The 26,888-nt window shown below is 39.0% G+C and overlaps 1 protein-coding gene across 2 annotated transcripts in view; it reads left to right on the top strand.

The window, feature by feature from the left end:
* Positions 1 to 26,888, top strand: part of LOC121511686 (1-phosphatidylinositol 4,5-bisphosphate phosphodiesterase gamma-1-like) — a 59,768-nt gene that overhangs the window by 16,275 nt on the left and 16,605 nt on the right. The window contains exons 3-13 of one of the 2 annotated variants that reach the window (XM_041790437.1): positions 10,238 to 10,387; positions 10,670 to 10,763; positions 17,220 to 17,267; positions 22,389 to 22,473; positions 22,588 to 22,668; positions 23,224 to 23,258; positions 23,508 to 23,580; positions 23,658 to 23,753; positions 23,841 to 23,959; positions 24,139 to 24,224; positions 26,662 to 26,782. In XM_041790437.1, coding sequence (XP_041646371.1) covers positions 10,238 to 10,387; positions 10,670 to 10,763; positions 17,220 to 17,267; positions 22,389 to 22,473; positions 22,588 to 22,668; positions 23,224 to 23,258; positions 23,508 to 23,580; positions 23,658 to 23,753; positions 23,841 to 23,959; positions 24,139 to 24,224; positions 26,662 to 26,782 — 988 coding nt within the window. Of the gene's footprint in view, positions 1 to 10,237; positions 10,388 to 10,669; positions 10,764 to 17,219; positions 17,268 to 22,388; positions 22,474 to 22,587; positions 22,669 to 23,223; positions 23,259 to 23,507; positions 23,581 to 23,657; positions 23,754 to 23,840; positions 23,960 to 24,138; positions 24,225 to 26,661; positions 26,783 to 26,888 lie in introns of those variants that run through there. The other variant, XM_041790438.1, reaches the window with a different exon arrangement.

Genomic DNA, 26,888 nt, shown 5'->3' with positions numbered 1-26,888 from the left:
ACACTGAGACAGCTTTTATTCACCTGCTGATTTTTGACACTTTTTCCCTTGTAAAAGTATAGTTTCTGGCACTTTAGGGGCTCAAGCACCATTTAAAAAGTATTTCTTTAGCACAGGTATCTGAAAATACCTAAACAATACCCAGCATGTACTAATTGACCCTAAGGTTTCAGTTCTAAATGGCAGGTGGTGACCCAAAAGTGTGTTAAGGAGATGTTTCAGTGGGTTGCAAATGTGCATCTGGAAACAACTGTGGCAAAAACAGTCTATGATACACAGAAGCCCTAAACAAACATGCAAATACACTGCCTGGCCAAAAAAAAAGTCGCCACCAAAAAAAGGTCACACACTCTAACATTTCCTTGGACCGCCTTTAGCTTTGATTACAGCACGCATTCACTGTGGCATTGTTTCGATAAGCTTCTGCAGTGTCACAAGATTTATTTCCATCCAGTGTTGCATTAATTTTAATATTGATGATTGGAGAGTCTGACCACTGCACAAAGCCCTCTCCAGCACATCCCAAAGATTCTCAATGGGGTTAAGGTCTGGACACTGTGGTGGCCAATCCATGTGTGAGAATGATGTCTCATGCTCCCTGAAGCTCTCTTTCACAATTTGAGCCTGATGAATCCTGGCATTGTCATCTTGGAATATGCCTGTGCCATTAGGGAAGAAAAAATCCATTGCTTAAGAAATGAGAAGTTACTCATTGCATCAGCTGGGGTTAAATAACTTGTTGCCAGCTGAAAGATAATGGCCCATGCAGTAATTATCCAATAGGAGGCTTATACCTATTTGCTTAGTTAAATCCAGGTGGCAACTTTTTTTTTGGCCAGGCAGTGTATATATATTTTTTACCCTGTTTTCCTGTAAAACTTAGTATATTTAAATCATTATCTTTGGTGGGTTTCTCATAATAAGTTCCTTTCTTACAATCTACACAAAAAAAGAGACAAGTGTGTGCATGCTATCATAGGAAAATTTGATAAAATACATTTGTATTGCATGCATTAATGATGCACAATTGCAAAAATTTATTTATTTTTTTTCATTCTTTATTTTGGTGTAAGACTCCCTTAATACTAGCATTTTGTCTCATGTTTGACCATAAAAACAGATCAGTTGGCCCAACATATCACATCTGCCCATTAATGAAAAAAACCCTTCTCTTTATCAGAAGTTGGGACACATTGAATTATTGGGACACGACAGATAAACATCTACAACGGGTATTTATCCATGCCAACACTACTTGCTGATAGATGATTGTCAAAAGGGCCGAAATCAACCAAAACTGATGTTAAACTGATGCCTCTGTGCTTCCTAAACATGCTCCTCCTCCCATAACCTTGCAAGGTAGATGGATTTTCTAGACTGTCATCGGGTTAATCCATCTTGAAAAGGTCCAATTCATAGTTTTTGTGCAGAATTGATAACAGTTTTAACCATTCAGCATCATTTAAGGAGGTGGGGTTTAGTTTTCCTATGAGCTGTTAGAAATGGACACCTCCAGCGTAGCGGTTAGCTCAGATGTAGCATTAGAGTAGTGGCAGTTTTCTCAGGACTAGACTACATTTCTTTATTAGAACAAGAGCGAAGAGCCACACTGAAATCTTTTCATGGTTGAGAAGATGTTTTTGCTTTCTCCCAACCTGTTTCAGCATGAGTTTGCAATAGTCATTGGGGTTGAGTTGTACTTTAAGCCGGTACATACAATGGCTGCTGCCATGGCAGTGATTATCTCGGATGTAGCTGTGAAAAAGTGGCAGTTTAATCAGATCTCAACCACATTTCTTTATTAACCACACTGAAAGCTTCTCTTAGCAGAGACACTATTACACGTCTCCACATAGGCTTCAGCATGGATTAAAGCCACTAACAAGCTCTGCCATTAACTACCGTAGCGCTAGCACGTGTAGCTTAGGTTAGCACTGGAGCTTTGCATGTCTGCTACCTCATTTTGTCCTGTCACTCTGATTGGCCTGTCGCAAATGTGACAGGCAGAACCTTCATCCAATCTCCTGAGAAATACTTGCAAAGTCCTGCCTTTCCCACAGCTTTCTATGGGAGGTTTTCCAGATAAATGTGAAATATCCATGCAGTGGAGATATAAAACATTCTAGCGTGCAGGTTTGTCCTCCCGGGGCTTCTGAAGTTATACATTTGTTATGCCCTGTTTCTTTGTTCAGACTGTACATCTAAGGTCTAAACTGCAGCAGGTTTTACTGGATGAACTTGAGTGTTAGAACATTTCTAGATATTTGGGTCTCATGAAGAAAGTTGTTGTGGGTCCTGAGGTTGGATGAGTTGAAAACCACTGCCTTTAAGGAAAAAACGCCTTTGTTGCTTTCACAGGCTGTAAATTTAGAAGTGAGTGGGTCCTTAAAGTTGTAAAATTAAAGCTACAAATAGGTTTAGAGTGAAACCTTGTTGTTAAAGCCTTCCATAAACCTCTGATTGGACTTTAAAGCACCTTTTTCATCAGCCTAACAACAGCATCCCATATTTCTTTTCATTAATAAAATTTATAACCTCACTGTTGCTAATTTTTCACTGCCGCTGTTTGCTTCCTGGTGTTTTATGATATCCGAGTGGATTTCTGCCATCTGGTTGGGAGTGATGTCAGCAGCAGCTGTACCAGGAACAGTTTGTTTCACTGGAACTGCTCTGCAATTATCACCGGCTGGCGGTTTCAGGTCACCAGTGCACACAGCTCGTGGTGTGTTCAGGAACTCCAGCTCAATCTGAGCACTAAAATATACTGACATAAAGATTGTGGGTTAGTTTACGAGCTTCTCTCCTGACGCAGCGTCCTGTAATGAAGACATCAAAGTGTGCTTTCTGTCTGTTTTATTTCTATGAGGCTGTTGAAAGTATCCTTCACTCTGATGTGTCTCCAGTTGGCCTTCTGAGCTCTTCGTTTCAGCTCTCCATCCTCTCACTGTCATCAAAGTTTACGTCAGTTTTCAAAGTCTTGTCTTTATCAGAATCATGTTTACAGGCTGGATCAGGATCTGAGGCTGCAGTGGGAGGAATCGTGCTCACTCTCTGTGTGTTCTCTCCTTATCTATCAGTGTGTATGTGTTAAGTGAAACAGGCAGCGTATGTGTGTGTGTTAACACAGTCACGGTGAGCAGAGTGTGGTGTTCAGCGGGCAGAGCCGAGCATGTGTTTGCCTCATTGTCCAACGTCCAGACTAAATGGCAGGAAGTAATAAAGGGAAAGAGCAGAGGAAAACAAATCACTGCTCCCGAGATATTTTTATTAATAGTTCGGGAGGAAAATGAGTTGACTCCTTCTGAGAAGGACTTTGAACCAACATTATCAGAAGCTTTTTAACGCCTGGTTAATAAGTCTTAAACACAATACTTCAGTTGCAGCTGTAGTATTTTCATAAACAAGTCTTTCTCCAGCAGCATTGTTCTTCTTCTTCTTTGCATGATCCATCTTTAACTATCATTTGTGGATGGCACGGCCAACTGTGTTGACAGACATTAAGTTATAGAAGTATTCCTGAGTCCATGCAGTGATTTCCAGTACAGAACCATGCATGTTTTTAATGCAGTGTCACCTGAGGACTTGAAGGTCACGTGAATTCACTATTGACCTTCAGACTTGTCAGTTGCGCACAGAGATTTCTCCAGATTGTGTGAATCTTTTGATGGTATTATGGACTGTAGATGGTGAGATACTCAAAGCCTTACCAAGTTAACCTGGATGAATAGATTTCTAAAATTTTTTGAATATTTTTCGATTGTTTTTCTGCCCATGTTAACATCTCTCTCTCTCTGAGTAGGTCTTTACTTCCTGCACCATCCTGAGCGACTGCATGTCCAGTTGTTTTGTCCGTGTTACGTTTGTCCTTGTTTTTTGTATATTCAGTCTTTTTACATTACACCAACAGTGTAGCAATATTTTTTTTAAATTTCCCTGTGAATTTAATTATCTACAATATATTGCCAAAAGTATTCGCTCACCTGCCTTGACTCGCATATAAACTTAAGTGACATCCTCTTCTTAATCCATAGGGTTTAATATGACGTTGGTCCACCCGTTGCAGCTATAACAGCTTCAGCTCTTCTGGGAAGGCTTTCCACAAGGTTTAGGAGTGTGTTTATGGGAATTTTTGACCATTCTTCCAGAAGTGCATTTGTGAGGTCACACACTGATGTTGGACAAGAAGGCCTGGCTTTCAGTCTCTGCTCTTATTCATCCCAAAGGTGTTCTATTGGGTTGAGGTCAGGACTCTGTGCAGGCCAGTCAAGTTCATCCACACCAAACTCTCTCATCCATGTCTTTATGGACCTTGCTTTGTGCACTGGTGCACAGTCATGTTGGAATAGGAAGGGGCCATCCTCAAACTGTTCCCACAAAGTTAGGAGCATGGAATTGTCCAAAATCTCTTGGTATGCTGAAGCATTCAGAATTCCTTTCACTGGAACTAAGGGGCCAAGCCCAGCTCCTGAAAAACAAGCCCACACCATAATCCCCCCTCCACCAAACTTTACACTTGGCACAATGCAGTCAGACAAGTACCGTTCTCCTGGCAACCACCAAACCCAGACTCGTTTATCAGATTGCCAGATGGAGAGGTGTGATTTGTCACTCCAAAGAATGTGTCTCCACTGCTCTAGAGTCCAGTGGCGGCATGCTTTACACCATTGCATCCAACGCTTTGCATTGCACTTGGTGATGCATGGCTTGGATGCAGCTGCTCAGCCGTGGAAACCCATTCCATGAAGCTCTCTATGCACTGTTCTTGAGCTAATCTGAAGACCACATGAAGTTTGGAGGTCTGTAGCGGTTGACTCTGCAGAAAGTTGGCATCCTCTGCGCACTATGTGCCTCAGCATCCTCTGACCCCGCTCCATCATTTTACGTGGCCTACCACTTCATTGCTGAGTTGCTGTCATTCCCAATCGCTTCCACTTTGTTATAATACCACTGACAGTTGACTGTGGAATATTTAGGAGCGAGGAAATTTCATGGCTGGACTTGTTGCACAGGTGGCATCCTATCACAGTACCACGCTGGAATTCACTGAGCTCCTGAGAGCGAGCCATTCTTTCACAAATGTTTGTAGAAACAGTCTGCATGCCTAGGTGCTTGATTTTATACACCTGTGGCCATGGAAGTGATTGGAGCACCTGATTTCAATGACTTGGATGGTTGAGTGAATACTTTTGGGGATATAGTGTATCTGTCTATCTTTATCTATCTAACACTCTAAGATGCTCCTTTAACCCCCCGTTATGTTACTGACCTGTTGCCAATTAACCTAATTAGTTACAAAATGTTCCTCCAACTGTTTTTCATTAGTATCACACACTTTTCCAGCCTTTTGTTGCCCCATCCCTACTTTTTTGAGATGTGTTGCTGCCATCTGATAACATCCGACATGCTGTTAATGTTCTATTAAAAATAAAATGTGGGTTTATGAGATTTGTGAATATTTGCATTCTGTTTTTCTTTACATTTTTATGTTTCCTAACACTTTTTGAAGTGGAGTTGTAGTTAAAGAGATTTTAAGTTCCTGGTATTTTTGGTAATAGTAGTGGTAGGATGATGGCATTGTCACTACCTGGAGCATGAACAGGTCCTGGCTCTGTTGAAGGTGGGGATACAGTGGCAGCTAAGGGCTCTGTGTTTATGTAATTTATCAGTTGGGTGGACGGGCATAAGTAAGATTAGGGGTCTTTTCTCTAAGCATATATCCTTTTATTAGAGCACAAGTGCCTCATTTTTATTCAGAACCGGACTGGACTCAGAACATGGTGTTCTGAGTGTTGAGCATTGCATGTCAGCATCCTGATATCACGCATTTAATTTTTAAACCCCCTGTCTATTAAGTTCAGCATATTTTCTTTATCTTCTTTTCCCCCCTCCATATTTTCTACACAGTGACTTTGTGTTGTCTATTTCCTTGTTGACAGGCAGCCAAGCTAGCAAGAGTTCAATCTGGAGTTTTATAATCAGTCAACCTTTACCGAATGACTTTATAACCTTAATCTTTGGTTTCAAGTTCTCTTTGGCACGCCATGATGTTTGTTTAATGAGGAATGGTCCAGATTAGGGTCAAATCAACAATAAAGCAGGGTTACTTTAGGCTCTTTTCAATCTAGCCAGCCTTTTTTGTTGCTTCTTATGCATGATTCCTTTTAGAACTTAAATCAAAGGTCATCTCTGGGTAGGAATTCTTGTGCTTTTTGCCTGTTCCAGCTCTGAACCCCCCTCCTCTTCTTTAAGCACAGTATGGACACATTTCCATCTGAGGATAATCGACCTCTCCATTAATCTTGTGCCAAACGTGCTCCCTGTCATCTCCACACGCAGAAGGCTCAGATAGAAACCACATTTCTGGATCTCCTCGTCCGTTTGATTCAGGATTATATATAACCTGCTGAGGTTTGCTTTGGCCTGATAGAGAGGAGGAATATTCTGGATCAAACTTTGCTCTTCGTCCTCTGTTGTCCACCTGTTAGTTGGATACAGATGGAATCAAATGAAACTAAAAGTCCAGAGTTTTCTGCTTTATCTCTGATTCAGGCTGAAGTTCCTCTGTGGTTGAGTATAGTGAGAGTGACTTTCATACGTGTGCTATAGAAGGCCTGTGTTTAGCATCTATGAGCTATGTTTATGTGTGTTTGCACAAGACATCTGCTATGTCAATAAGCCGGGGTTTTCTTTGTGGGTGTGTCAGCTGTTGCAAGTGTCAAGGCAGAGTCCAGAGTTTACATCACTCTCTGCGGTCTGTCGCCCGCTTACGACCACGCTGTTAACCCTTCTGCTGCAACACAAGCTTCCTTTCTAAATATATCCCTGGATCACTCAGGGAATGTAGAAATATGTGGACAAATCCAGTGCAGATTTAAAATGTATCTCAAGTTTTAACAAATAGGAGAAACTGGAAATAAAAGAATGAGGCAAAAGTAGAGCTAAATTTTTGGTAGAGTTTAAAGCAAAGATAAAGGGGAAATTTACTTCTTTAAACTATTTATTTTCATCTAGGAAACCTGGGTTTGTACTAAGAATTCTGTCACACAACTAAAACATACACAACCCTGAATAAATCTATTTTACCATTATAAGATTTGGACCTGGTTTTGTACATTGCATGGTGAAGATTGGGACCCAAAACCATGTGGCACCATTGCAGAGCTGGTTTCAGTGGGTTTGAAATGAGTGCCTGGGGAATAGTTTATAATGTACCAAAACCCTGCATGCACGTCAGGGCTGACCGATGTGTCATTTAATAACAGTGATGGCAATATGCACATCGCACACGTGCAGGACGTGGGAGGTTTTTCACTTGATTTGAGGCACATCACGTTGTCACTTCTATGTTGTTTGATGGAAGCCAAATCTGCCAGTTTCTTTGTTTTTATGACTTTGCATATGACAAAAGTCGTGTACTGACATGTCTACAGTTGCCATGGTTTGCATTATGCAGTTATCCATTGAGTTTATTCGTCAGTAGTGGCGCACTTTGATAGTGGCTACATCACATGTTTTTTGCTCTGATTGGCCCGTAAAGATGTGACAGATAGCACGTTCATCCAGTCACCCTCCGAGTTTTTTTTTTCAAAGGCTCTGCCCTATCCCAAACACTGTCTATGGGAGGTTTTCCTGATGGGTGTGTGAAACACATCCATCTGACATGTCAGGTTAGCTATAGTGTCAGTTTTATCATAACTTGAAGACATTTCTTCATGTAAAGAAAAACAAAGAGCAGCACTGAGTTCTTTTTATTTGCAGAAACTATGTTTTTGCCCTTCTCCCAACAGGATTCGGCAAGAATCTGATCGTCACATGTTTTGTTGCTCTGATTGGCCCATAGAGATGTGACAAACAGAATGTTCATCCAATCACCCTCTGAGCTTTTCTTTCAAAGACTCTGTCCTTTCCCAAATGCTGTTTATGGAAGGTTTTCCAGATGGATGTGTGAAACAAATCCATCTAACATGTCAATTTAGGTGGTACGATAAAATATGAGCTTTCCTTAATGTCCGATAACTCGATAACACCAAAGTTTGCTTATTTATGATGTGGATATCAACCAAGGAAATATAACAGATGGATGGGTTATTGATGATTCAGATCAGTGCCTGTTGCTTTATTCTCTTTTGCCCGCCTAATCCTTCCCTCTCTCTCTCTATCTCTCGCTCTCGCACCAAAACCTCACTACAAACACTGTAGTTTTCCCGTGTATTATGTGGATATCAGCTATGGAAAAATAACAGAAAAAGGCAGAAGTTGTAACCTACTCACAGGTCATAACAGAGGCTGAATTAAAAAGTTACCATCTCTCCAACTTGTCTTAGCGCTATGACGCATGAGCGTGTGCTGTATGAAGCTCAGTCAGGATGGATCCAGCAGGATTTTAGAGAAGTGACAGAGACACAGGCTTGCACAACGAAACAATTTCCCACATTCTACGGATTTTTGCAGTCAAGACAAATAAGAACGCATCGGACCCAGTGTGCAAGGTCCAAATGTGTGACATTTTTTGGATTATGGATCTGAAAAAAAAAAAAAAGCACATCCCAAAATCACAGACCCAGTGTGCAACGACCTTTAGTCTTTAGATTAAATGCATTTTAGTTTTAGTCACATTTTAGTCATTTCTACCGTTTATAGTTTTAGTGTAGTTTTAGTCGACAAAAACTTTTTGAAAATATGTTCTAGTTTTAGTCCATAAAAAGTCCTCACATTTTAGACTTAATTTATAAGCATTTATTTTCTTACTTGTATCTGGTACCAAACCATGGTAGTGTGTTTTATGCACCCTAACAAACCTGGGGTCCCTGCTTTCTACAGCTGAGAGGTAGAAGAGCTACATATATGTTGTATTTTGACAGATTAACCCACAGTGGAGAAATATAGAAAAATAAACTTACTTTTAGTCAGTTTTAGTCATCAAAGATCCATTTTTGGACAGTCTTAGTCTTTCTCATGGAAAAAAGGCTGTCAATGAACATTGTAAGTCATTCTTTTAGTCGACAAAATTAAAATTGTTTGAGTGGTTATGTCAGTTTGGCAGATGCTTTTGTCCAAAGCAATGAACATCTGGGACAGATGTTCGTGTCATTAAGGACTCAGGGGCTAGTCATCCCAAAGGGATTCGATCTCACAACCTCCTGGCACAGAGTTGGTGATGTAAACCGCTGAGTTATCCAACTGCTGAATGATAATTTTGTAAATTGAGGTCCCTATTTCTCATGTAGACAGTTGTGCTGGGTGCTGAGGATAGACCAGTTGAAAACCACAGTCCTAGAGGATAATTTCGTGCTCTTAAAATTGTGTTAAATGTTGAATTAAGACTTTCAGAGCATTATCCCAGAGGAGGCATGCATCCACACATTTTATTTCACTAAATGTTCCTGTGATAATAAATAATCTATGTTGTTTATGAGGTTTTGACATATTTATGTCAGTGTCTCGTGATAACGATGCTGTTTTTTTTTTTTTAATAATAGCTTAATTTTTTGATGTTTCATGGGAAAAAAACAACTAAAACTAACCAGTTATCATGGGAAACCCAACGATGAATAACTCAAAAAATCAAATCGAAATGGGCTCATCGAAGGAAACTCATGTATGGATGCTCGTCTGCTTTAGACTTTTGCACATCATAAAGGAACCTCTGAGTATTTTATTTATTTATTTATTAAAAACCGAGGCAACGCTTTGAGCTTTCCATTGGTATGACTTGATAAACTGGAACTTTATTTGAGCAACCCAGGTAAACATTTTCATTAAAAAAAAGGTAGGAAAAAGGCATTCAGTCTTCACTTTAAAAGGAAATTTTGGAGCTTTAGCAACATTTTAAGGCGTTTTTAGTCATATTTGTAAAAAGTGACTTATTCAATCAAATATTTTAGATATTTCTGTTTGAGTTCAGAAGGTTAAAGAATTCTTTCTCCTTACTGGAAAGGACATGTTAGAAAAAAGAGGCTGTTTGTTTGGCTGCTGCTTCCAAAACCTCTGCAGACTTTTCAAGCATCCTGTCACTGACAGCTGAAATGTTTGTGTGTCTGTTTTTGGACTCGTTGGACACTCTCACTCGCAAAGCCAACATTTGTGGAGCTTTCCGGCAGCAGCTTTCTGTGTAATTGGCAGGGAAACGAACAACGTGCCAAACTGTGATTTATGGTCGTACATATTTGTGTTCATGCAACATTATCCTTCCTTCCTCACCCCCTCTCCTCTCCCCCCTCTTCTCTCCCTCCTCCAGTCGACATACGAGAGATCCGGGAGCTGCGGTTGGGGAAGGGCTCCCGCGATTTTGAGCGCTATCCGGAGGAGACCCGTAAGCTGGACTCCGCCCACTGCTTCATCGTGCTGTATGGCCTGGAGTTTCGTCTCAGGACACTCAGCGTGGCCGGTCAGTGTGTTTACCTTATCAGGTTAAAAGGTCACATGGCAAAGATTGTACATATAACCTCTCAGTGACCCACCTTGTGTTTCAGACTTTTTAACCTTTGTTTAAGTTCCTTGTTCCTAGATTTCCTTTCTCACTTTCATAATTGTAAAGAATGAATATTAAAAAAACAAACAAGACCTGGATGGATGAACAGGAGCTCCCCTTATAAATAAAGTGGAATTAAAGAAGGTTTAAGATTGTTTGAAAATCGGTATTTGTAGTTCTTTCTTTGTGTCTTTGTAGCCTTCAGTGAAGAGGAGGTCAACATGTGGATCACTGGTCTGAACTGGCTCATGATGGACACTCAGAGAGCGCCTGCACCTCAACAGACAGACAGGTGAGTGCCGTATACACTCACCCTAAATGACAGTAACCAATCAAATCAGTCCAAGAAAAACTTGATAGTACAGATTATTTTGATTGTCTCTCTTCTATGACATAAAGTCAAATCATGCAATAGGAGCTGTGTTAATTTTGGCAGCCCATTTTAGATTTAGTATTAGTTTTAGTCTTAAGAAATAAATAGTTTAGTTTTAGTCAAAAAATGTAGCCCTGTTCACCCTTTGTAGATTTAATTGACGAAAACTCTGAAAACATTTTAGTCCAAATTTAGTCAATAAAAAGTCCTTACATTTTAGTCTTGACTTTCAGTCACATCATATTTTCTCTCTTGAAAAATAGTCAAATTTGAAAAATAAATAAAAGCTCATTTCATACAATCAATAGCCTCTATGTAATAACCTGAAATAAACTGATGAAAATACTAACAAACATTGGACAACATTTTATTCATAATGGTACTCTGACTAATGCACTTTAATTTTCAAATGCTTTATTGATTATATTACTAATATTAACAGGAATATTAGTGCCATATTTGGGGTGGAAAATGAGACAATATGTTTCTAACTGAACTCATGCTTTATATCTATTTTATATTACTATTTAAAACTGTCAGGATGGGAGCTTTGCAAGATGGATTTGCCAGTGAGAAACATGGTTACGAGCAAATCCATCTGCTTTAGCTTTCAGTTTCACTTTTCTCCTGCTGAGGTTGGTTGAGGTGCTACTGACACTAACACCACATTTCCTAATGTAGGCTTTCACAATAAAGCACTCAAGCAGTATAACATACTAGGGATTTTACTATCAAGAACTTATTTGAGATAGTTAATAGTTTATCATTGATTTAACATAGCTGTAGCAGAGGTATGTACAAGTGTAAAAAGCTACAGTGTTTATAGCTGCTTTTCTGAATTCTTGTCTTATTTAACACAACAGTCCACTTCTTTGAATAACCACAGAATTAAGACAAATGAGCCATCAGCTAAAACACACCTGTAAACAATTTTTTGAGTCATTAGAAAGCAAATTTCTGTAGCCGAGACGAACCGAGTTGATCCATTGCAGCACACAGCATATGTCAAAGCCCCAGAGAGGCCAACAGAGACGCTTTGCAAAGTTAGCACACTTGCTGGAGAGGAACGAACTCAAATTTTACCTCATTACCTGCACTGTGTACTAGTTACACGGACAAAAACAGTGATGTTCTGTTTTTTTCATGGCTGCTCCTGAGTGTCAGAGCTAAATGTGTTAAAGACAGCAGGCTCTGTATATTTACCGCCACCATGACTAGATGTTTGAGCTATCAGTAGCATTGATTATAGCTATACAAAACAATGCACGGGTTTAAACAAGTGATGACAGTGTTGCAAAATTATTTTTAGAGGGAGAAATAATGCAGGTGGTGGTATTAAAACTAGTTTGGCCTCCCCAGTCAGAAATGTCTGCATCCCTTAAATTAATGAGATAACACTAGGCCGACAAATGCACTTATGAGGAAATTTCCATTGTCAAGTCATCACTGAAAATACTTTAGGCACCCAAGTGCCAAAATGTACTTATTTATGTTATTGTGAAGCTCTATTTTCACCCTTGTATGCGACATAGAAGTCTTTCCTGGTCACTTTAACAGAACTTTAAACTTGGGCAGTAAAGGGTTAGCTTCTGGTCATAGGAGAGGGTAAATATTTGTTTTCTGGTTGGAAATGTTTACTCCAGATGAATGTGTGAAGGCGGTTTTGGCGTCTGTGGCGTGAGCAGGCGGACACAGAGAGTTTGTGAGGATGTGTAGAAGAGTTTTATTGTTGACATAACGTGAGCGCTCGATGTTTGGGAATGGTCAGAGGAAATGAAAAAGCTAATTTTGTCTGTTTATGACCGTTGTGTAAACCGTTTAAAGAGTAGATTCATCAGTTGAGTTTTTTCCCCTGTTTTTTAGAAATACAGACGGGCTCCAGTTCATAATCTTAGTTTATAACACAGAAGTTTTAAGTCACAGGTGAAAAGACTGATTGAGTTCTACAGCTATTGTGCAGGTTGTTTTTAAGAAGGTTTGTGTTGGCGGGTGTTAACCTTGACTGTAGATAAATGACATCCTGTTAAACATGGCGTTAAGCTGCTTACTGTGAAAGGTCATATTTGTATTAATGTTGATACAAGGTGTTGGAGTCCACAGAGCATTTGACCTGGGGATATGACTTTTTATTGCTCTTCAATAATACATTAACATTTTGAGGCTGTATGAGTCTGTTTGACTTTGATTTACCTTGGACCACAAACGCTAAAGTGAGGACAGCTACAGATTTTTAAGCTGTGCATTCCACTGTTGGTATGCTAACCACAGGGTACGGAGGGGGATTTTTCCTCATCTAGTTCTGGTGAAGTCAAAGGTAAGCATTACACAGCTTCCAGGCAAGATTTCTTTTCCGTGCGGCATTAACGTGTATGCCGTCAAGCCTGTTGTTTCCCGTATCTCAGGTGTAGCACTGTTTAATGAGTCCACAGCAGAATGTGAATAAAATACTGCAGCTTCCTTGCTGTCATCTCAGTTGAATGAGCCCAAACTGGTATAAAGGAATGAACTGATGAATGAGTTCATCATCAGTATCTGCAGCAGTGGTTGTAAAGCATCAACCCCTGGCAGATAATTCAGCATGAACAGATATCACTAGCCAGCATTTAAATTATGCCATCTGATATCATTGTTTCCCTTTAATTACCTAATCTGTAAAGGCCTACCATTGTCTAATTTGCCACACTGATATCACATTTTTTTCTCAGGCACTGAATGTTTTATTTATTTATTTATTTTTTTACAAGGTAGAGTTGGCATTGCCTCAGCAAAGTGTCTGTCAGCCCCAGTCAGTCAATTCCCCAAATTAATCCCAACTTCTCCTGTACAACTTGCACATAGTCGCACACATAAAGGGAACATATTTTACCTTTTTAAGACACGCTGATATTGTTCTCAGAGGTCCCCAAAACATGTCTGGGAAGTTTATTGCTGAAAAAACACTCCAGTATTGGATTTTTACATGTCTAAAAACCCCTCTGTTTCAGCCCTTCTCAGAATGAGCTGCTTCTGTGTCTGTGGCTTTAAATGGTAATTAGCTGTCTGACTCCACCCCTGACCACACCCCTCTCAGGAAATGGATGCAGCACTCGTGATATTACAGACAATTTTTAGACTGGGATTCAAACCATCAATCTCCCAGACCGTAGTCAGCAGGGTAACCCACTGAGATATCCAGCATCTCAGCTGGTCGCTGAGAGGATCAGTAGAAGAGGGCGGAACTTTCCTCCAAGTGGGGGAGGGCCAACCAAACCTGGGGGCGGGTACTTACGCCCCTGGTGAGGTCACTAGATGTAAAGTCTGAGAACGGCTTGTTTCAGCACACATTTTCTGAAAGGTGGAGAAAGAGAAGGGGAGAGGGAATGGATTTTTCTGGTACTTGAGGGAATTGTGGACAGGCCAGGGACAGGTATTTGTGTTAGGAAAGCCTGAAAAGGTGATTTTTGCATAATATGTCCCCTTTAAGCATGCTCTCATTTTAATAAGCTGTATTCAAAACACCAAACACTAACAACAAGTTTGAGGTGAGTAGCCTGCCTATATAAGATTACACAGTGTGCCCCAAAGTTGTCAAGAAGTTGAAAACTGTGTTATCATTATCTTTGTAAGACTACAGATAGAGATCAAAACCTGGTTAGAGTAAAGACCAGGTTCTACATTTGCCAAAGGCTGAGAAACAGTGATGTTTTAGCTTACTGCTTATTAGGGGTGTAAAGGTACGTGTATTCGTACTGTATCCGTTCAGCACGGGCCTCTCGGTATGGTACAGATGTGTACTGAATGGATACATGTTGAATGAAGCTCATACACAGATGGAAAACCAGAGAACAACTCACTGTCACTCTGTCCTGGCAACCACACAACCACAGCGAACGACAGCAGCAGCCTGAATATTCCCAGATAGAAGTGTCCTGTTTAGGAACAACTTTGTATCTGTTAACTGTGTAACTAAGTTAGTTTGAGCTATGTTTACTAACGCTTATGTTGCTAAGGCTAACTTAGCTATATATAATACAACTAGGTAGCTAACTTAGCAAAGCTAAGCTCACAAAACAGTTATGTAAGCTATGCAGCTACGTTATCTGCATAGCTAAGTTAGCAATGTTTGCCAAAGCACATGTAGCCAAGGCTAACTTGGCTATATTGGCTAGTAACATTAATTATGTAGCTAGCATAGCTATGTTAGCTTTAGCTAACCAAGCTAAAGAGAGACATAGTTCATTGACTACTTCTTAAACTGATCTAAGAATAATTTAAACCCTGAATTAGACCTCTGACCTTTACCTCTGATTCCTCTGTTACTGGAAATATGTTGCACCTGCACATTACAGCAGTTCTGTTCTCAGATAAACGGTGCCTCAGATGAATAGACTGCAGCCAGACCCCTCTCAAACATGGTACCCTCAACTGTCAGCTATTCCACAGGACAGTTATCCTCATCTGTTCAGATCAGCTGTAAGCAGTGCCCCCAAACCTACATTCAGTCTCACTGGTTAAAAATGTAAACCCACCGTTAAATTCCATGTTGAAATTTGCAGAATAAAAGTTAATTGCCCCCTTAACAAGCCCAGCAGATGATTTTATTATTATGTTGTTAAGGTCAGCTCAGTAAAATGACTATAAGGAACTGTAAACAAAATGTCATGATGTGTTCAACCGTGACTTAACGGAAAGAAAAATCAGTTTTGGATGAGACACTTTGATAAAGGACAAGAAATGTGTCTGTTTTCAGAAATCTAGGATAGATGTAACGGGTGGAATCATGACACTTTTAACCTCATAACTCAAGCTCTACTCAGCTTATACCACTACTATTAAAAATATGCTGTTGTTTTGTCTTTCCACCAAGCACCAGAGAATAATCAATAGGGGAATCCATAAGGAGTAACAATAAAAACGAATGATCCTGATCTCTATGTCGTACAGAAGTGCCATCAGCAAGTTTGATAATGTGATCTGACACTGATGACAAAGTTTTTATAGATTTAGTCTCCTAATTTTGCTTCTAAAATGCATGAGGTTGATGCATCCATCCATTCATTTTCCACACCGCTTATCCACTTTGCAGTCACGGGAGCCTATCCTGGCTGTCACCGGGTGAGAGGCAGGTTACAACCTGGACTGGTCACCAGTCAATTGCAGTCAATTGCATATAGAGACTAGGGCTGAACGATTTGCAAAAATAATCTAATTGTGATTTTTTCCAATATTGCGATTGCAATTTTATATGTGATTTTTATAGGTTCATAAACATATGCATTTTTCAACAAATTCAAGCAATTGCATTCTACATCATAACCTACAATCAGTCAGGAACACTCATCATACATCATACATGGATATACGTTTTAACTTGGCGGAGAATGCTCTGCTCTAAAGATGCTCCCTGGGTTAGTTGAGCAGCTGCTTTGACTTTTAAGGGAGTGCATGGCTAGAAACCCCTATATGAATAGATACATAAATGAAAATGTGCATTGAAAACAGAGAAATAATTTAGTTTTTTTAATCTTTTTTTTTAATGTCACTTGTTTTGCTTAAAACAAAAACATACATAAAATACAAAAAGGAGGATTCTTGTAAACCATTAAAAAAAACTGAGACTTGAATTATTGCATGTGTGTAAAATCTGCTGCGAAAAATAAATGTATTAAGCTGCTATTTTGACTGCTATTTCAAGTTAAAGTAATATTGCAACTTCTGCGATTTGTAAATTGCAGCAGGCCTTACTGCGACACACACACCTACAGCCAATTTAGAGTCACCAATTAACCAAATGAGCATGTCTTTTGTGGTGGGATGAAGCTGGAGTATCCAGAGAAACCCCTGTAAGTACAGGGAGAACATGCACACTGAGCATGGGCCCTGAGCAGGAAGCAAATCAGGAACCTTCTTGCTGTGAGGCAACAGTGCTAACCCCTGCACCACCATGCAGCTGATTTGATGGGTTTAACTCTAAACTGTGCATTTGGACCAGACTAGACAGTTCAAATAACCCCACCACAGTCTGATAAAACCCTGCAGGAAACACTGAGTATACCTAGTCACTGAAACAAATAGGAGATTTTTGGAAGGTAGACAAAATCACTAGTTGAACCAACTGAAATCCAGTCTGTTTTAATGGTCAAACACTAAGAAATATTGTTGGCACAGTGGCAGCTTTACACCACAAGGAGTGATGAAAACACTGGTATCAACACATGGTTTGATTGTGACTTCAAGGGCAAGTACTGGCCCTTCCTTTTGCAGTCGGTGCATCTCTACACTGTAATATATAGTATACAAAGGGAACTACATTTACTATATTTACTCTTACTCCAAATTTTAACCCTTTTAGAAACATCTGATTTAGTCATGTTCTCTCCATTTTTGCATCCATAGGTGGCTGAGGAAGCAGTTTGAAGTCATGGACAGGAGTCACGAGGGCAGGTGAGTCAATCACCACAAACACATCAACACCCAATCATATCTTCACCAGCAGCCTGCGACGCATGCTTATCGGCCGCTGGGTCACAGCAGGTGGAGTGTGGAGGTGAAACCAGATCCAGATGTCATCAAAGAGCATGTTTCAGAGATCTGCCCTGACCTCAACCTCCACAGGCTGAATCCACATATCACACGCACACGCTCCCTCTCCGTCGTGCGGGCAGTAATATGTCCCGGCTTCTGTTTGGGTGGAAGCCGCTCCAGGACAAACAGCCTGCCATCGCCTGATAAGCAGCAGGAAGTGATGCGTTGGGCTGGGAGAGGGCAGCTTCCTGTCTCCTGTGAAAATAGTAACAGTTACAGTAGCCAGACAGAGGGAAGTGGGAGGAGAGGTGATCAGAGCGGGCAGTAGCAGAGGTCACTGACCCTGAAAGGTTCACTTGAACACAGAGCACTGACCTGGATTTCTGTTCTCTTTCTACCTGGTCTCTTTGCTTATATCTTTCTGACTGCTGATGTTCTCTTGCATGTGTTTTTGCACTCATTGAAAGTGATTATCCATGTGCTGTTTTCTGAGAAAAGAAAGGTGCACAAGGAAAGGCATCAGTGTTGAATATGCAAAAATTCATAGTTGATGATTCAATAATTCAAACCTATACAGAGTTTATGTAATGTAATCCTATCAGTTCAAAGCTTTTTCATCGGATTAAATCTTTAAATTTAGCAGACAAAAAGAACCACAAATCTGTGTGATATGAGTAAATTCAGAGCCAGTTTATATTTAATTAAACTGACATGGTTTTGGCTTAAACTTTTGATTTTGTCGGGAGTAAATTTGATTTAAAAATCTGGATTGTCTTTATACCTGAGGGCTGGATTCAGACTGGATTACTGATTAAAAAAATTGAATAAATCTTTAAAGAAGGCCAGGCAGTACAGTACTTTTACAGTAATGCCGATAGATTTAAGACTTTTTTCATAATTTGCTCTGGAATTGAACTAGAATCAGAGATTCTTTAGCAATCAGCTGCAGCAAATTCAAGATCTATAATTGCTCTCATTCAGAATATTATCATAAACATAGAAACTACAAGCAAATATGTGGAAAGCTATCAATAAGAAACATTCCAGATATAAATCTATTTTATATAAAGATGTAGGGGAATGTTAATGATATACAGCACTGAAAATAAAGAGTGTGCATGTGCATTAAAGAATCACTGACATAATAAAATAAGACAAAAGGACCATGATAAAAATAAATGATTTCGTCCTCATGAAACATTTTGCTAAATTGTTAGTATCAAACATTAAAGGTTAAATTGAAAGTGATAGTCCAGACCTCTCAGTTGTATGGATTTTGGCGCCCCCTGGTGGACAAAGCTTACAGCATGAAGTCTTACAGTAGATCGCTGCTGATCCCTAAACTTCTGTCTCTGGATAGGGTTAATAAAATCTTGATCTATACCACAAACCTGGACCAAAGAGAGCTGGATTAACTGATCATGCTTAGAAAAAGGTTTATCTTTGATTACAAGCCATTCTTTTTGAATTAAATCATTGTAAAATAAACAGTTAAACATTTTATTCATGAATGCAGCTCAATGACAGTGCACATCCATAAATAGTTGAAAGAACATGAAAGACATTCTGTAGTTAAGTTAAGTTTATTTGCACAGTATTAAGAGAAGTTAGAGAGAGATGAAGTGAATTAAAATGAATCACATGTGCAGGTGAGGTACTGTAGAAACCCGCTCTGGGCTTATCTATAAACTCTACCCAATGAGATAAACTAAAACTAATTAAAATAAATTAACTACATCAACTGCAATACTATAACATTCTCACCGCAAGGTCCATGTAATATCTGTCATGGAGGTTCACAGGACATCCTATAATGTAGACTGACTTGAGCTGGTATAGCTCCTTTCTAGTCATCAGTCCAGTACGCTGCGTGTCACACTTACCCATTGACACAGTTTATTCCACATTCACATACTGATGGTTAAGGCTGCTTCATAGACTGGGCATCAGTATAAACCCATTCAAAAGCATCCACACACATGCAGTTATTTGTCCTGCACTGGGATACATCGACATGTGGCTGCAGAGGCTTGGGATCAACCCCCTCACCTTCCATTGGAGAGATGATTGACTTGACCTGCTGAGCAGCAGAAGCATGGAGGCTGTAGAGGAGTCTTCCCATGATATAAAATATTTCTAACAGTCTTCTGATACAGTTTTTCCTTCCTTTCAAAAATAAAATTAAAAAGAAAAAAAGAGATTCCTTTATCGAGCAGTAGTGTTCAATTCTTGTCAGACAGGCCAAAAAAATGGAAGAAATTCATGAATACATTACTGCTGTTCTGTCTCTTACACCCGAAATCTCCGACATCAATCCAGTGAGTAAGGAAGGGTCAATCGTTTTTTTTTCTTTCTTTCTTTCTTTCTTAAAAAAGTAGTGGCACCACATCACATTTCCTTGTTACTGCATTTTAGGGCTGAACGATTTGGGAAAGTAATCTAATTGCGATATTTTTCTCCAGTATTGCGATTGTGATTTGATATACGATTTTTTACTTAAGTTCCTCATCTTATGTATTTTCCATCAAACACAAGCGATAAATCATTCTATATTACAAGCCAGTGATAATTTCGTCGACTAAAACTATGACTAAAAATGTTCATCAACAGCCTTTTTCCTGGACAAAAACTAGACCGAGACTAACAAAAATAGATCTTTAATGACTAAAACTGACGGAAAGTAAGTTTAGTTTTCATCAATTTGACTAAAACTAGACTAAAATGTAATTTAGTTTTCATCTGGCATTCAAAATCTGTGATATATCTCCACTGTGGGTAAATTTGTCAAAAACAATGCAGCTTAATCTATTCTGCCTCACAGCTGTAAAAAGCAGGGACCCCAAGTTTAGCAGAGTGCATAGATAACACGACCATGACTTGGTAACAGATTAAGGCGAGAAAATAAATGCTTGGACTAAAAGTAAAGACTAAATGGTTAGGACTTTTTATGGACTGAAACTTGACTAAATTGTTTTTTAGTTTTTGTCCACTAAGACTAGACTAAAACTAAAAAGGGTAGAAATGACTAAAATCTCACTAAAACTAAAAGACATTTGATCTAAAGACTGAGACTAAAATTAAAAATAGCTGCCAAAATTAACACTGTTACAAGCAATACAACATAAAATAAACAAGGGTTGAACTATTTAAAAAAAAATCTTATTGTGATGTTTTTGACTCATAATTCAAATTTGATATGAATCGTTGTGTTGAAGGAGGTGATCATTTTTATTTCATTCTCATATTTAATCAGAATTTTTTACAAAAATCAGGAAATTAGTAGGGATGCATGATATTGGATTTTTGCCGATATCCCATATGACGATATTTGTAGATTCATTTTTGCCAATACTGATATCGATACCGATATTTGAATATGTTTTACGCATCTAAAAATGAATGCAATTTTAGGTTTGATGATAAAAAATAAACTTTTTTTTTTCCTGAAAACACACTTTAAAGTTTAAAGAATGAATAAATAAAGAATGAATGAATGAATTAATAAAGAAAAAGATCTCAACTTACATAGGTCTGTTTTTTCAGGCTAATTTATTAGTGGCCAAATTTTACAGTTTATATATGCTGATACGTCCAAAATATTGGATGTTAATATTGGCAAAAATTTTGATATCTGCCGATACCGATATCTGGCCAATAATATTGTGCATCCCTAGAAATTAGGATTTTTTTGTGGACTATTGGATAAAAATGGCACCTGAATGATTGCATGATTTGTAATGTGTAACATCTCTGCTGCAAAATAAAGTTTTAAACTGGTGTTTTGACTCAAATTTTAGGTCAACAAAATATTGCATCTTCTGTGATTTTGAAAATTGCAGCGGGCCATATTGCGACTTAATCTAACTTTTGATTAATTTCCCAGCCCTACTGCATTATAAGCAGCACAATTACAAATATTCAGTCATAGCATGTGAAAAACTTTCCAACTTTGCAAGAAACAGCATCAATTTTCAACAGTTATTTTAGATTTATAAGAGGCAACATGCATGAAACTCAAGACCATTAAAACTCTTAATAAATATTTGTAAAATATATCCATTATGTACAGTTCTTAACAAATTTATTAGACCACCCTAACCAAAGTAAGGTTTATGCCACAGCTGCCCTCAATTAACAGCATTGGTTATTACCAAAATCATTTTTTATGTTTCTTCAATGGTTAATACACCAATATGTAGAAGCTCTTTAACCCAAATGATATTTTTAATGCTTAAGAATAATGATTATTGTTATCCATGAATTTTCAAATTTACCGATTTACAAAAAACTGAAAAGATAGTAAAGCACATTATTTCTTAATTTATATGTCAAATGATAGTTATTTACTTGCATTCCTGAACAGAAAAATGAGTTTTAGTGGTTGAATGTTATGCTTGACTAATTTCTAACTTCTCAGAGAAGCCCAGTAAAACGTGGAGAGCCGACTGAAAATGAAAAAGTCCGCATTAAAGCACTTCATGATGCTAGATGGTCTCTGAGACAAATATGACAGGTGGTCTAATAAATTTGTTAAGCATTGTTTATACCAGATGTTAGCACATTTTTATTGAGAAGTAGGGAAACATGAATATATATTATGACAGAAAGCAATTAAAATAAAATCTGCATGACTGAATAGCCAACACATAACAATTATTTTAGTTTTTACACTTAATAGTCAGACATGAAAAACATTAAAACATTCAAAAGATGCCAAACAGTACAAAAACCAAAGGAGTGAAAGTGACAGCTAGTATGCGCTTTTGAATTTGCTGTTTATTTTAATATTATGGCATCAACAAACAAGAAGACACTGCTTGTGAAACTAAGTCTCACATTTTTAGACTTGTTTGATTTTTTTTTTTTTTTAACATAACTGCAGGTTTATTTATTCCCTTACTGACATCTTTAAGAGCCTAAACAGTCAAAAACCTTTACAGGAAGCGTCACTGTTTTAGAGGTTGCTCTTAAAACCACACAGCACCATCTCCTGGTGAAATACCTGAATTTTTCTCATGAACTCTCTTGTTTCTTTTCCAGCATCACAGTGAAGGACGTGAAAACTCTGCTGCCTCAGATCAACTACAGGGTGCCAAACATGCGCTTCCTCAAAGACAAGCTGCAGGTCAGAGCAGAAAATAAGCCTGATATGTCATTTTTACAGGGTTACAGCGCCTCTAATTCCCGGGTGTGAGCACATCAGCATATTGTCTCACATTCTTTCCCTCTCTTTGCACAGGAGGTGGAGGCCAGGAACGATCTGTCGTACCCGAACTTTGCACAACTCTACAGAACTCTGATGTTTGATGCACAGAAGACTGTGAGTGTCGGTTTTAGGTTTTTCAACAAGCACACACTCTCTCCCTAAGTTTTGGAAGAAGTACTCAAATACTTGACTAAAACACAAGTGGTTTTATCACAGTAGAAAAACAGTTATCAGGTTATGTTTATATGCACTGTCTGAATGGATGGAGAATAAAAGGTCCCGTGCTGCAGCTCCAACTAGTAGTAAATGGTACCTGCAATTTTCCTAAGTTTCAGGCCTCTACCAGTCAAATAACTAAAAATAGTTATTTTTAAACAACTCCATGTGCTTAATACTGCCCTGTCATTAAAGATATATCTACTTGAAAATGTGTGAATTGTATCAAAGCCTGGTTTGGTTTGGCTTTATTGTCGTGGGTAATACAAGATGTATTGCCATGAATCGCTTTCTAAGACTCCAAGTTCCCCCGTTAAAATAATAGTACATTGGTTTAGAATTTGAGTACTTCTGCACTCTCACAGCACCACGCTCACTTTGTCCTTTACTGTTTATGCTTCACCTGGCTCCTCCCACCTGTCCGTCACCTGGCTCCTCCCCTTTTGTCCCCAGATTATTGAGCAGCTGGAGCTCTCCTTCCCTCTGCGGTGAGTCCCTCCACCTTCACCTCCTCCTCCTCCTCCTCAGTGTCCCTCACGCCCCCTTCTCTTTGTCTCTCCACCTCCAACTCTGATTTAAAACACACTTCAGAGTATCTAATGGCTCTGTGAAAATAAAACACTTACTCAACATCTTTAAAATGAACCCAGAAAGTTGCAGAATAAGTTTGTGGAGTAATAAGGTTTGCTTTAGTCCATCTCTGTTCAACTTTCTCTCTTACATTTTGAAATCTGTAGGAATGTTGACAGACCCGAGCTTTGTCAGATCTCCCTCTATGACTTCCAGAAGTTTCTACAGATGGACCAGAAGGTACTGAAACAAACTTGAGGTCATACGTGTTCCATGAATCTGCTTTGTGCTCACATTATCTCCTTTCTCCTCCTCAGGAGTCCTGGGCATCTGATCTGGGACGTGTCAGAGAGTTTCTCATGGGGTACATGAGGGGCGGCCCGCAGCCTGAGCCCATACTACAACTCGATGAGGTGAGACATTACTACGGCAAACAAGCGTGCCCAAAAACCTGGGATTTTTCCGTGGTAGAGTCTGATCATGGTCTTGTTTGCTTCTAGTTCCTGACGTTCCTGTTCTCTAAAGATAACTCAGTGTGTGATCCTCGACTCTCGCCTGTCATTGCTGATGACATGAAGAGGCCGCTGTCTCAGTACTGGATCTCCTCCTCACACAACACGTACGACTCTGACAATGTTCCTGGTTATTCTTGATTTATTGTCTTGCCTGGAGAGATCAGATCTAGTTTCCATGTTTACTTTAGTAGTTGATGTATGAGTTTATTTTCCACACCTAATTTAACTCCTTTATCAGAGTTGAAGATTTCTTCCAAACTTTTCAATGGCCTTGTTTTCTCAGGTACCTGACAGGTGACCAGTTTTCCAGTGAATCATCTCTGGAAGCATACGCTCGCTGCCTGAGGATGGGCTGCCGCTGCATTGAACGTAAGAGAGTTTGATTTACAAAAGAGTCATATGGTGGCTTTTCCTTGCCCTTTATCAAATGTTAAATCATGTTTGAAAACAAAAAGAAGAGGCGCTGCTGGGTCTCTGTGGTTTCACAGGCGCTCTTTGCAAAGTTTGGGCTTAATTTGCTCCGTTCATGTGGTGTAGAGGTGGATGCATGAGTGAAAAAAAATGGGTTTAACACAAAAATCTAGAGGCAAACTGCAACTGCCCTTCCAGAATCAATCCAAGGCTGCAGGTTTTGTATGTAATTAAAATGCCTTTATTTTATGTAGAAAAATACATCTTTCAAACATGCCATGTCAAGTTTATTTTTAAAGTACATTTAAAAACATTTACTGACTAAAGTGCCATACATCCAACGAGACATTACACTGAGATGAGACAGCACCAGATGTATACATATGAATAAAATACAATACACAATTAAGTAAATAAATTACGATCATTAGGACAATTTCAGGACAATTTGGCAAAGATAAAGCCATTAAATGTAATAATAAAAGACTATATAATCCATAGGTTCTCAGCTGGTCAGCTGGGCATCAGGACCCACCACTGCCTGGTCAGGTGAAATGGTGACCCAAATTTTTAAAAATCTTCAACTTCTCATATTTTTTTTATAAAAAATGGAGCACAACACAATTGAACAGAGACAAATTACAAAAACAAATTAAAAAACACATCACTGCTGAAGAACATGCATGCATACAGCTTATTTTACTCCATTTTCATGAATCAGCATAAAAATTCAGACATTTTTAAAATTGTATTCTTGAAAAAACAGCCTTGTTATGCAAAGACAAGGAGAAAAATAAAAAATAAATCTTGAGACAAACCCTGAGATTAACTCATCATTATAGGAAAATGTAAAAACACATGTAGTAACTTACTGTTTGTCCACTCAGGACTTCCATACATAGATTATAAACCAGATTTTTTTCCTTTTGAAACGCATTTACGACCCAATGGAAATAGCTTTGCAACCCACTTGTCTAATTCGTATAAATTATAGAATAGTGGGAGAATGGGGAGAAGGGACAGAGTTAATGAGAGCTGAAGGCCATCAAAAAAAGATAGGCTTTCAGCAGTGACTGAATTCTGCCCAAATGGGATTGAGCAGGTCAATATCGATGTGAAGATTTTTTCAGAATTTGAGAGCAGTTGCTGCAAAGAAACAGTCGCTGTTTCTTTTTTCTGTATTAAGAAGAAGAAAAGTCATACTTTATTAATCCCTGAAGGGAATTTAACAGTTTACACCCTATTGTTGAACATGCTACACACGCAAAGGCTGAATTACATGCAAATATATGGAGCTAATACTGTTGCAAAAGTATTTGCAAATGCGTAGGTAGAGTGGAAGATTCGTGCTTAAGTGCAAAGATTTGCAAAGTTGTACAAAGATCCACAAATGCGTGCATTAATCTGCAAATATGTAGAACAATTTTTAATTGTGGACTTGGTTGATTTTGGTTCAGAAAACTCACTCTTTGCTTCAAGTTGTTAAAATCCTCACAAGCCATCATATACAACTGAAATCTGCTTCTCAATTGGCTGTTATATGCACCTGACTTTTGCAACACATTTGCAGATCTGTCCACAGATCTTGGTACACAATACTTTTGCAACAATAATAGCTCGATACAAATATAGGATCCCCATAGACATGCTCTAAAGGGGAGGTGTAGGAGTGATAGCCTTGCTGTTTTTGTTGAAGCGGAGTAAAACATGGCACCTCTCTAGCTACCTGGCCAAAGTCCAGATGTGGTCCAGCCAGGACTTGAACCCGCAGCCCTCCGATTCCTTGCCCAAGTTCTTACAGACTGAGCTACTGCTGCTGATGTTTAGATTTCTTTTTCCTTGTCAGTAAACCTTTTCACAGTGCATTCCTGCAACAGTGCCGCAATGCAACTGCGTTGTAATTGCGACTCAAATTTATTCTGCTACAGCATGACATTGGGGTCTTCATCTGTGAAGTCACATTGCGTTACAGTGTTATGAAAGCAGGAAAAGCACGGCACTGCAGGAGCCTCACATAAATACACAGTCAGACATGCACACAAACACTCAGTGTTACAATCTACTGGCGGCTCTGCCAGTCCTGTCTTGTCTCTGTAATGCCTTATGTTTCTACCTCCAAAGCTAGCACAGAGGAGGGATCACTTCGTCCACCCATAATGCCCCTGTGACATTTAAACTGAAGGTGAAATGTAAAAGAGGTGTAAATAATACACCTTGAAATGGCAATGTGAATCAGCCCAATGCCTCTTACTTGGTCCCTGGAGCTAAAATACGCCTCAGACACAAAGTCCCTTCCCTTAGACAACTAATTTCAGAACGTACCCTGACGGTCTGACCTTACCTCTAGAGTAAAACAGATCCATTTATACAGCTAAACCTACGTTTTTTACCTTAGTGGACTGCTGGGATGGACCTGATGACCTCCCAATCATCTACCACGGCCACACGTTGACCTCCAAGATCAAGTTCCTGGATGTGCTGCACACCATTAAAGAACACGCCTTCGTCACATCTGAGTACGCTGATTAATATAAACGCCTTTAACCCATTTTATATGATAGCTGTGTCATAAGACCTCCTCTACATAATGACTATATTTCATCTGCTTGATCTTGTGTTTCC

The sequence above is a fragment of the Cheilinus undulatus genome, linkage group 7 (genome assembly GCF_018320785.1).
Source record: "Cheilinus undulatus linkage group 7, ASM1832078v1, whole genome shotgun sequence".
Taxonomy (NCBI): domain Eukaryota; kingdom Metazoa; phylum Chordata; class Actinopteri; order Labriformes; family Labridae; genus Cheilinus; species Cheilinus undulatus.
This window is presented reverse-complemented; position numbering and strand designations above follow the sequence as displayed.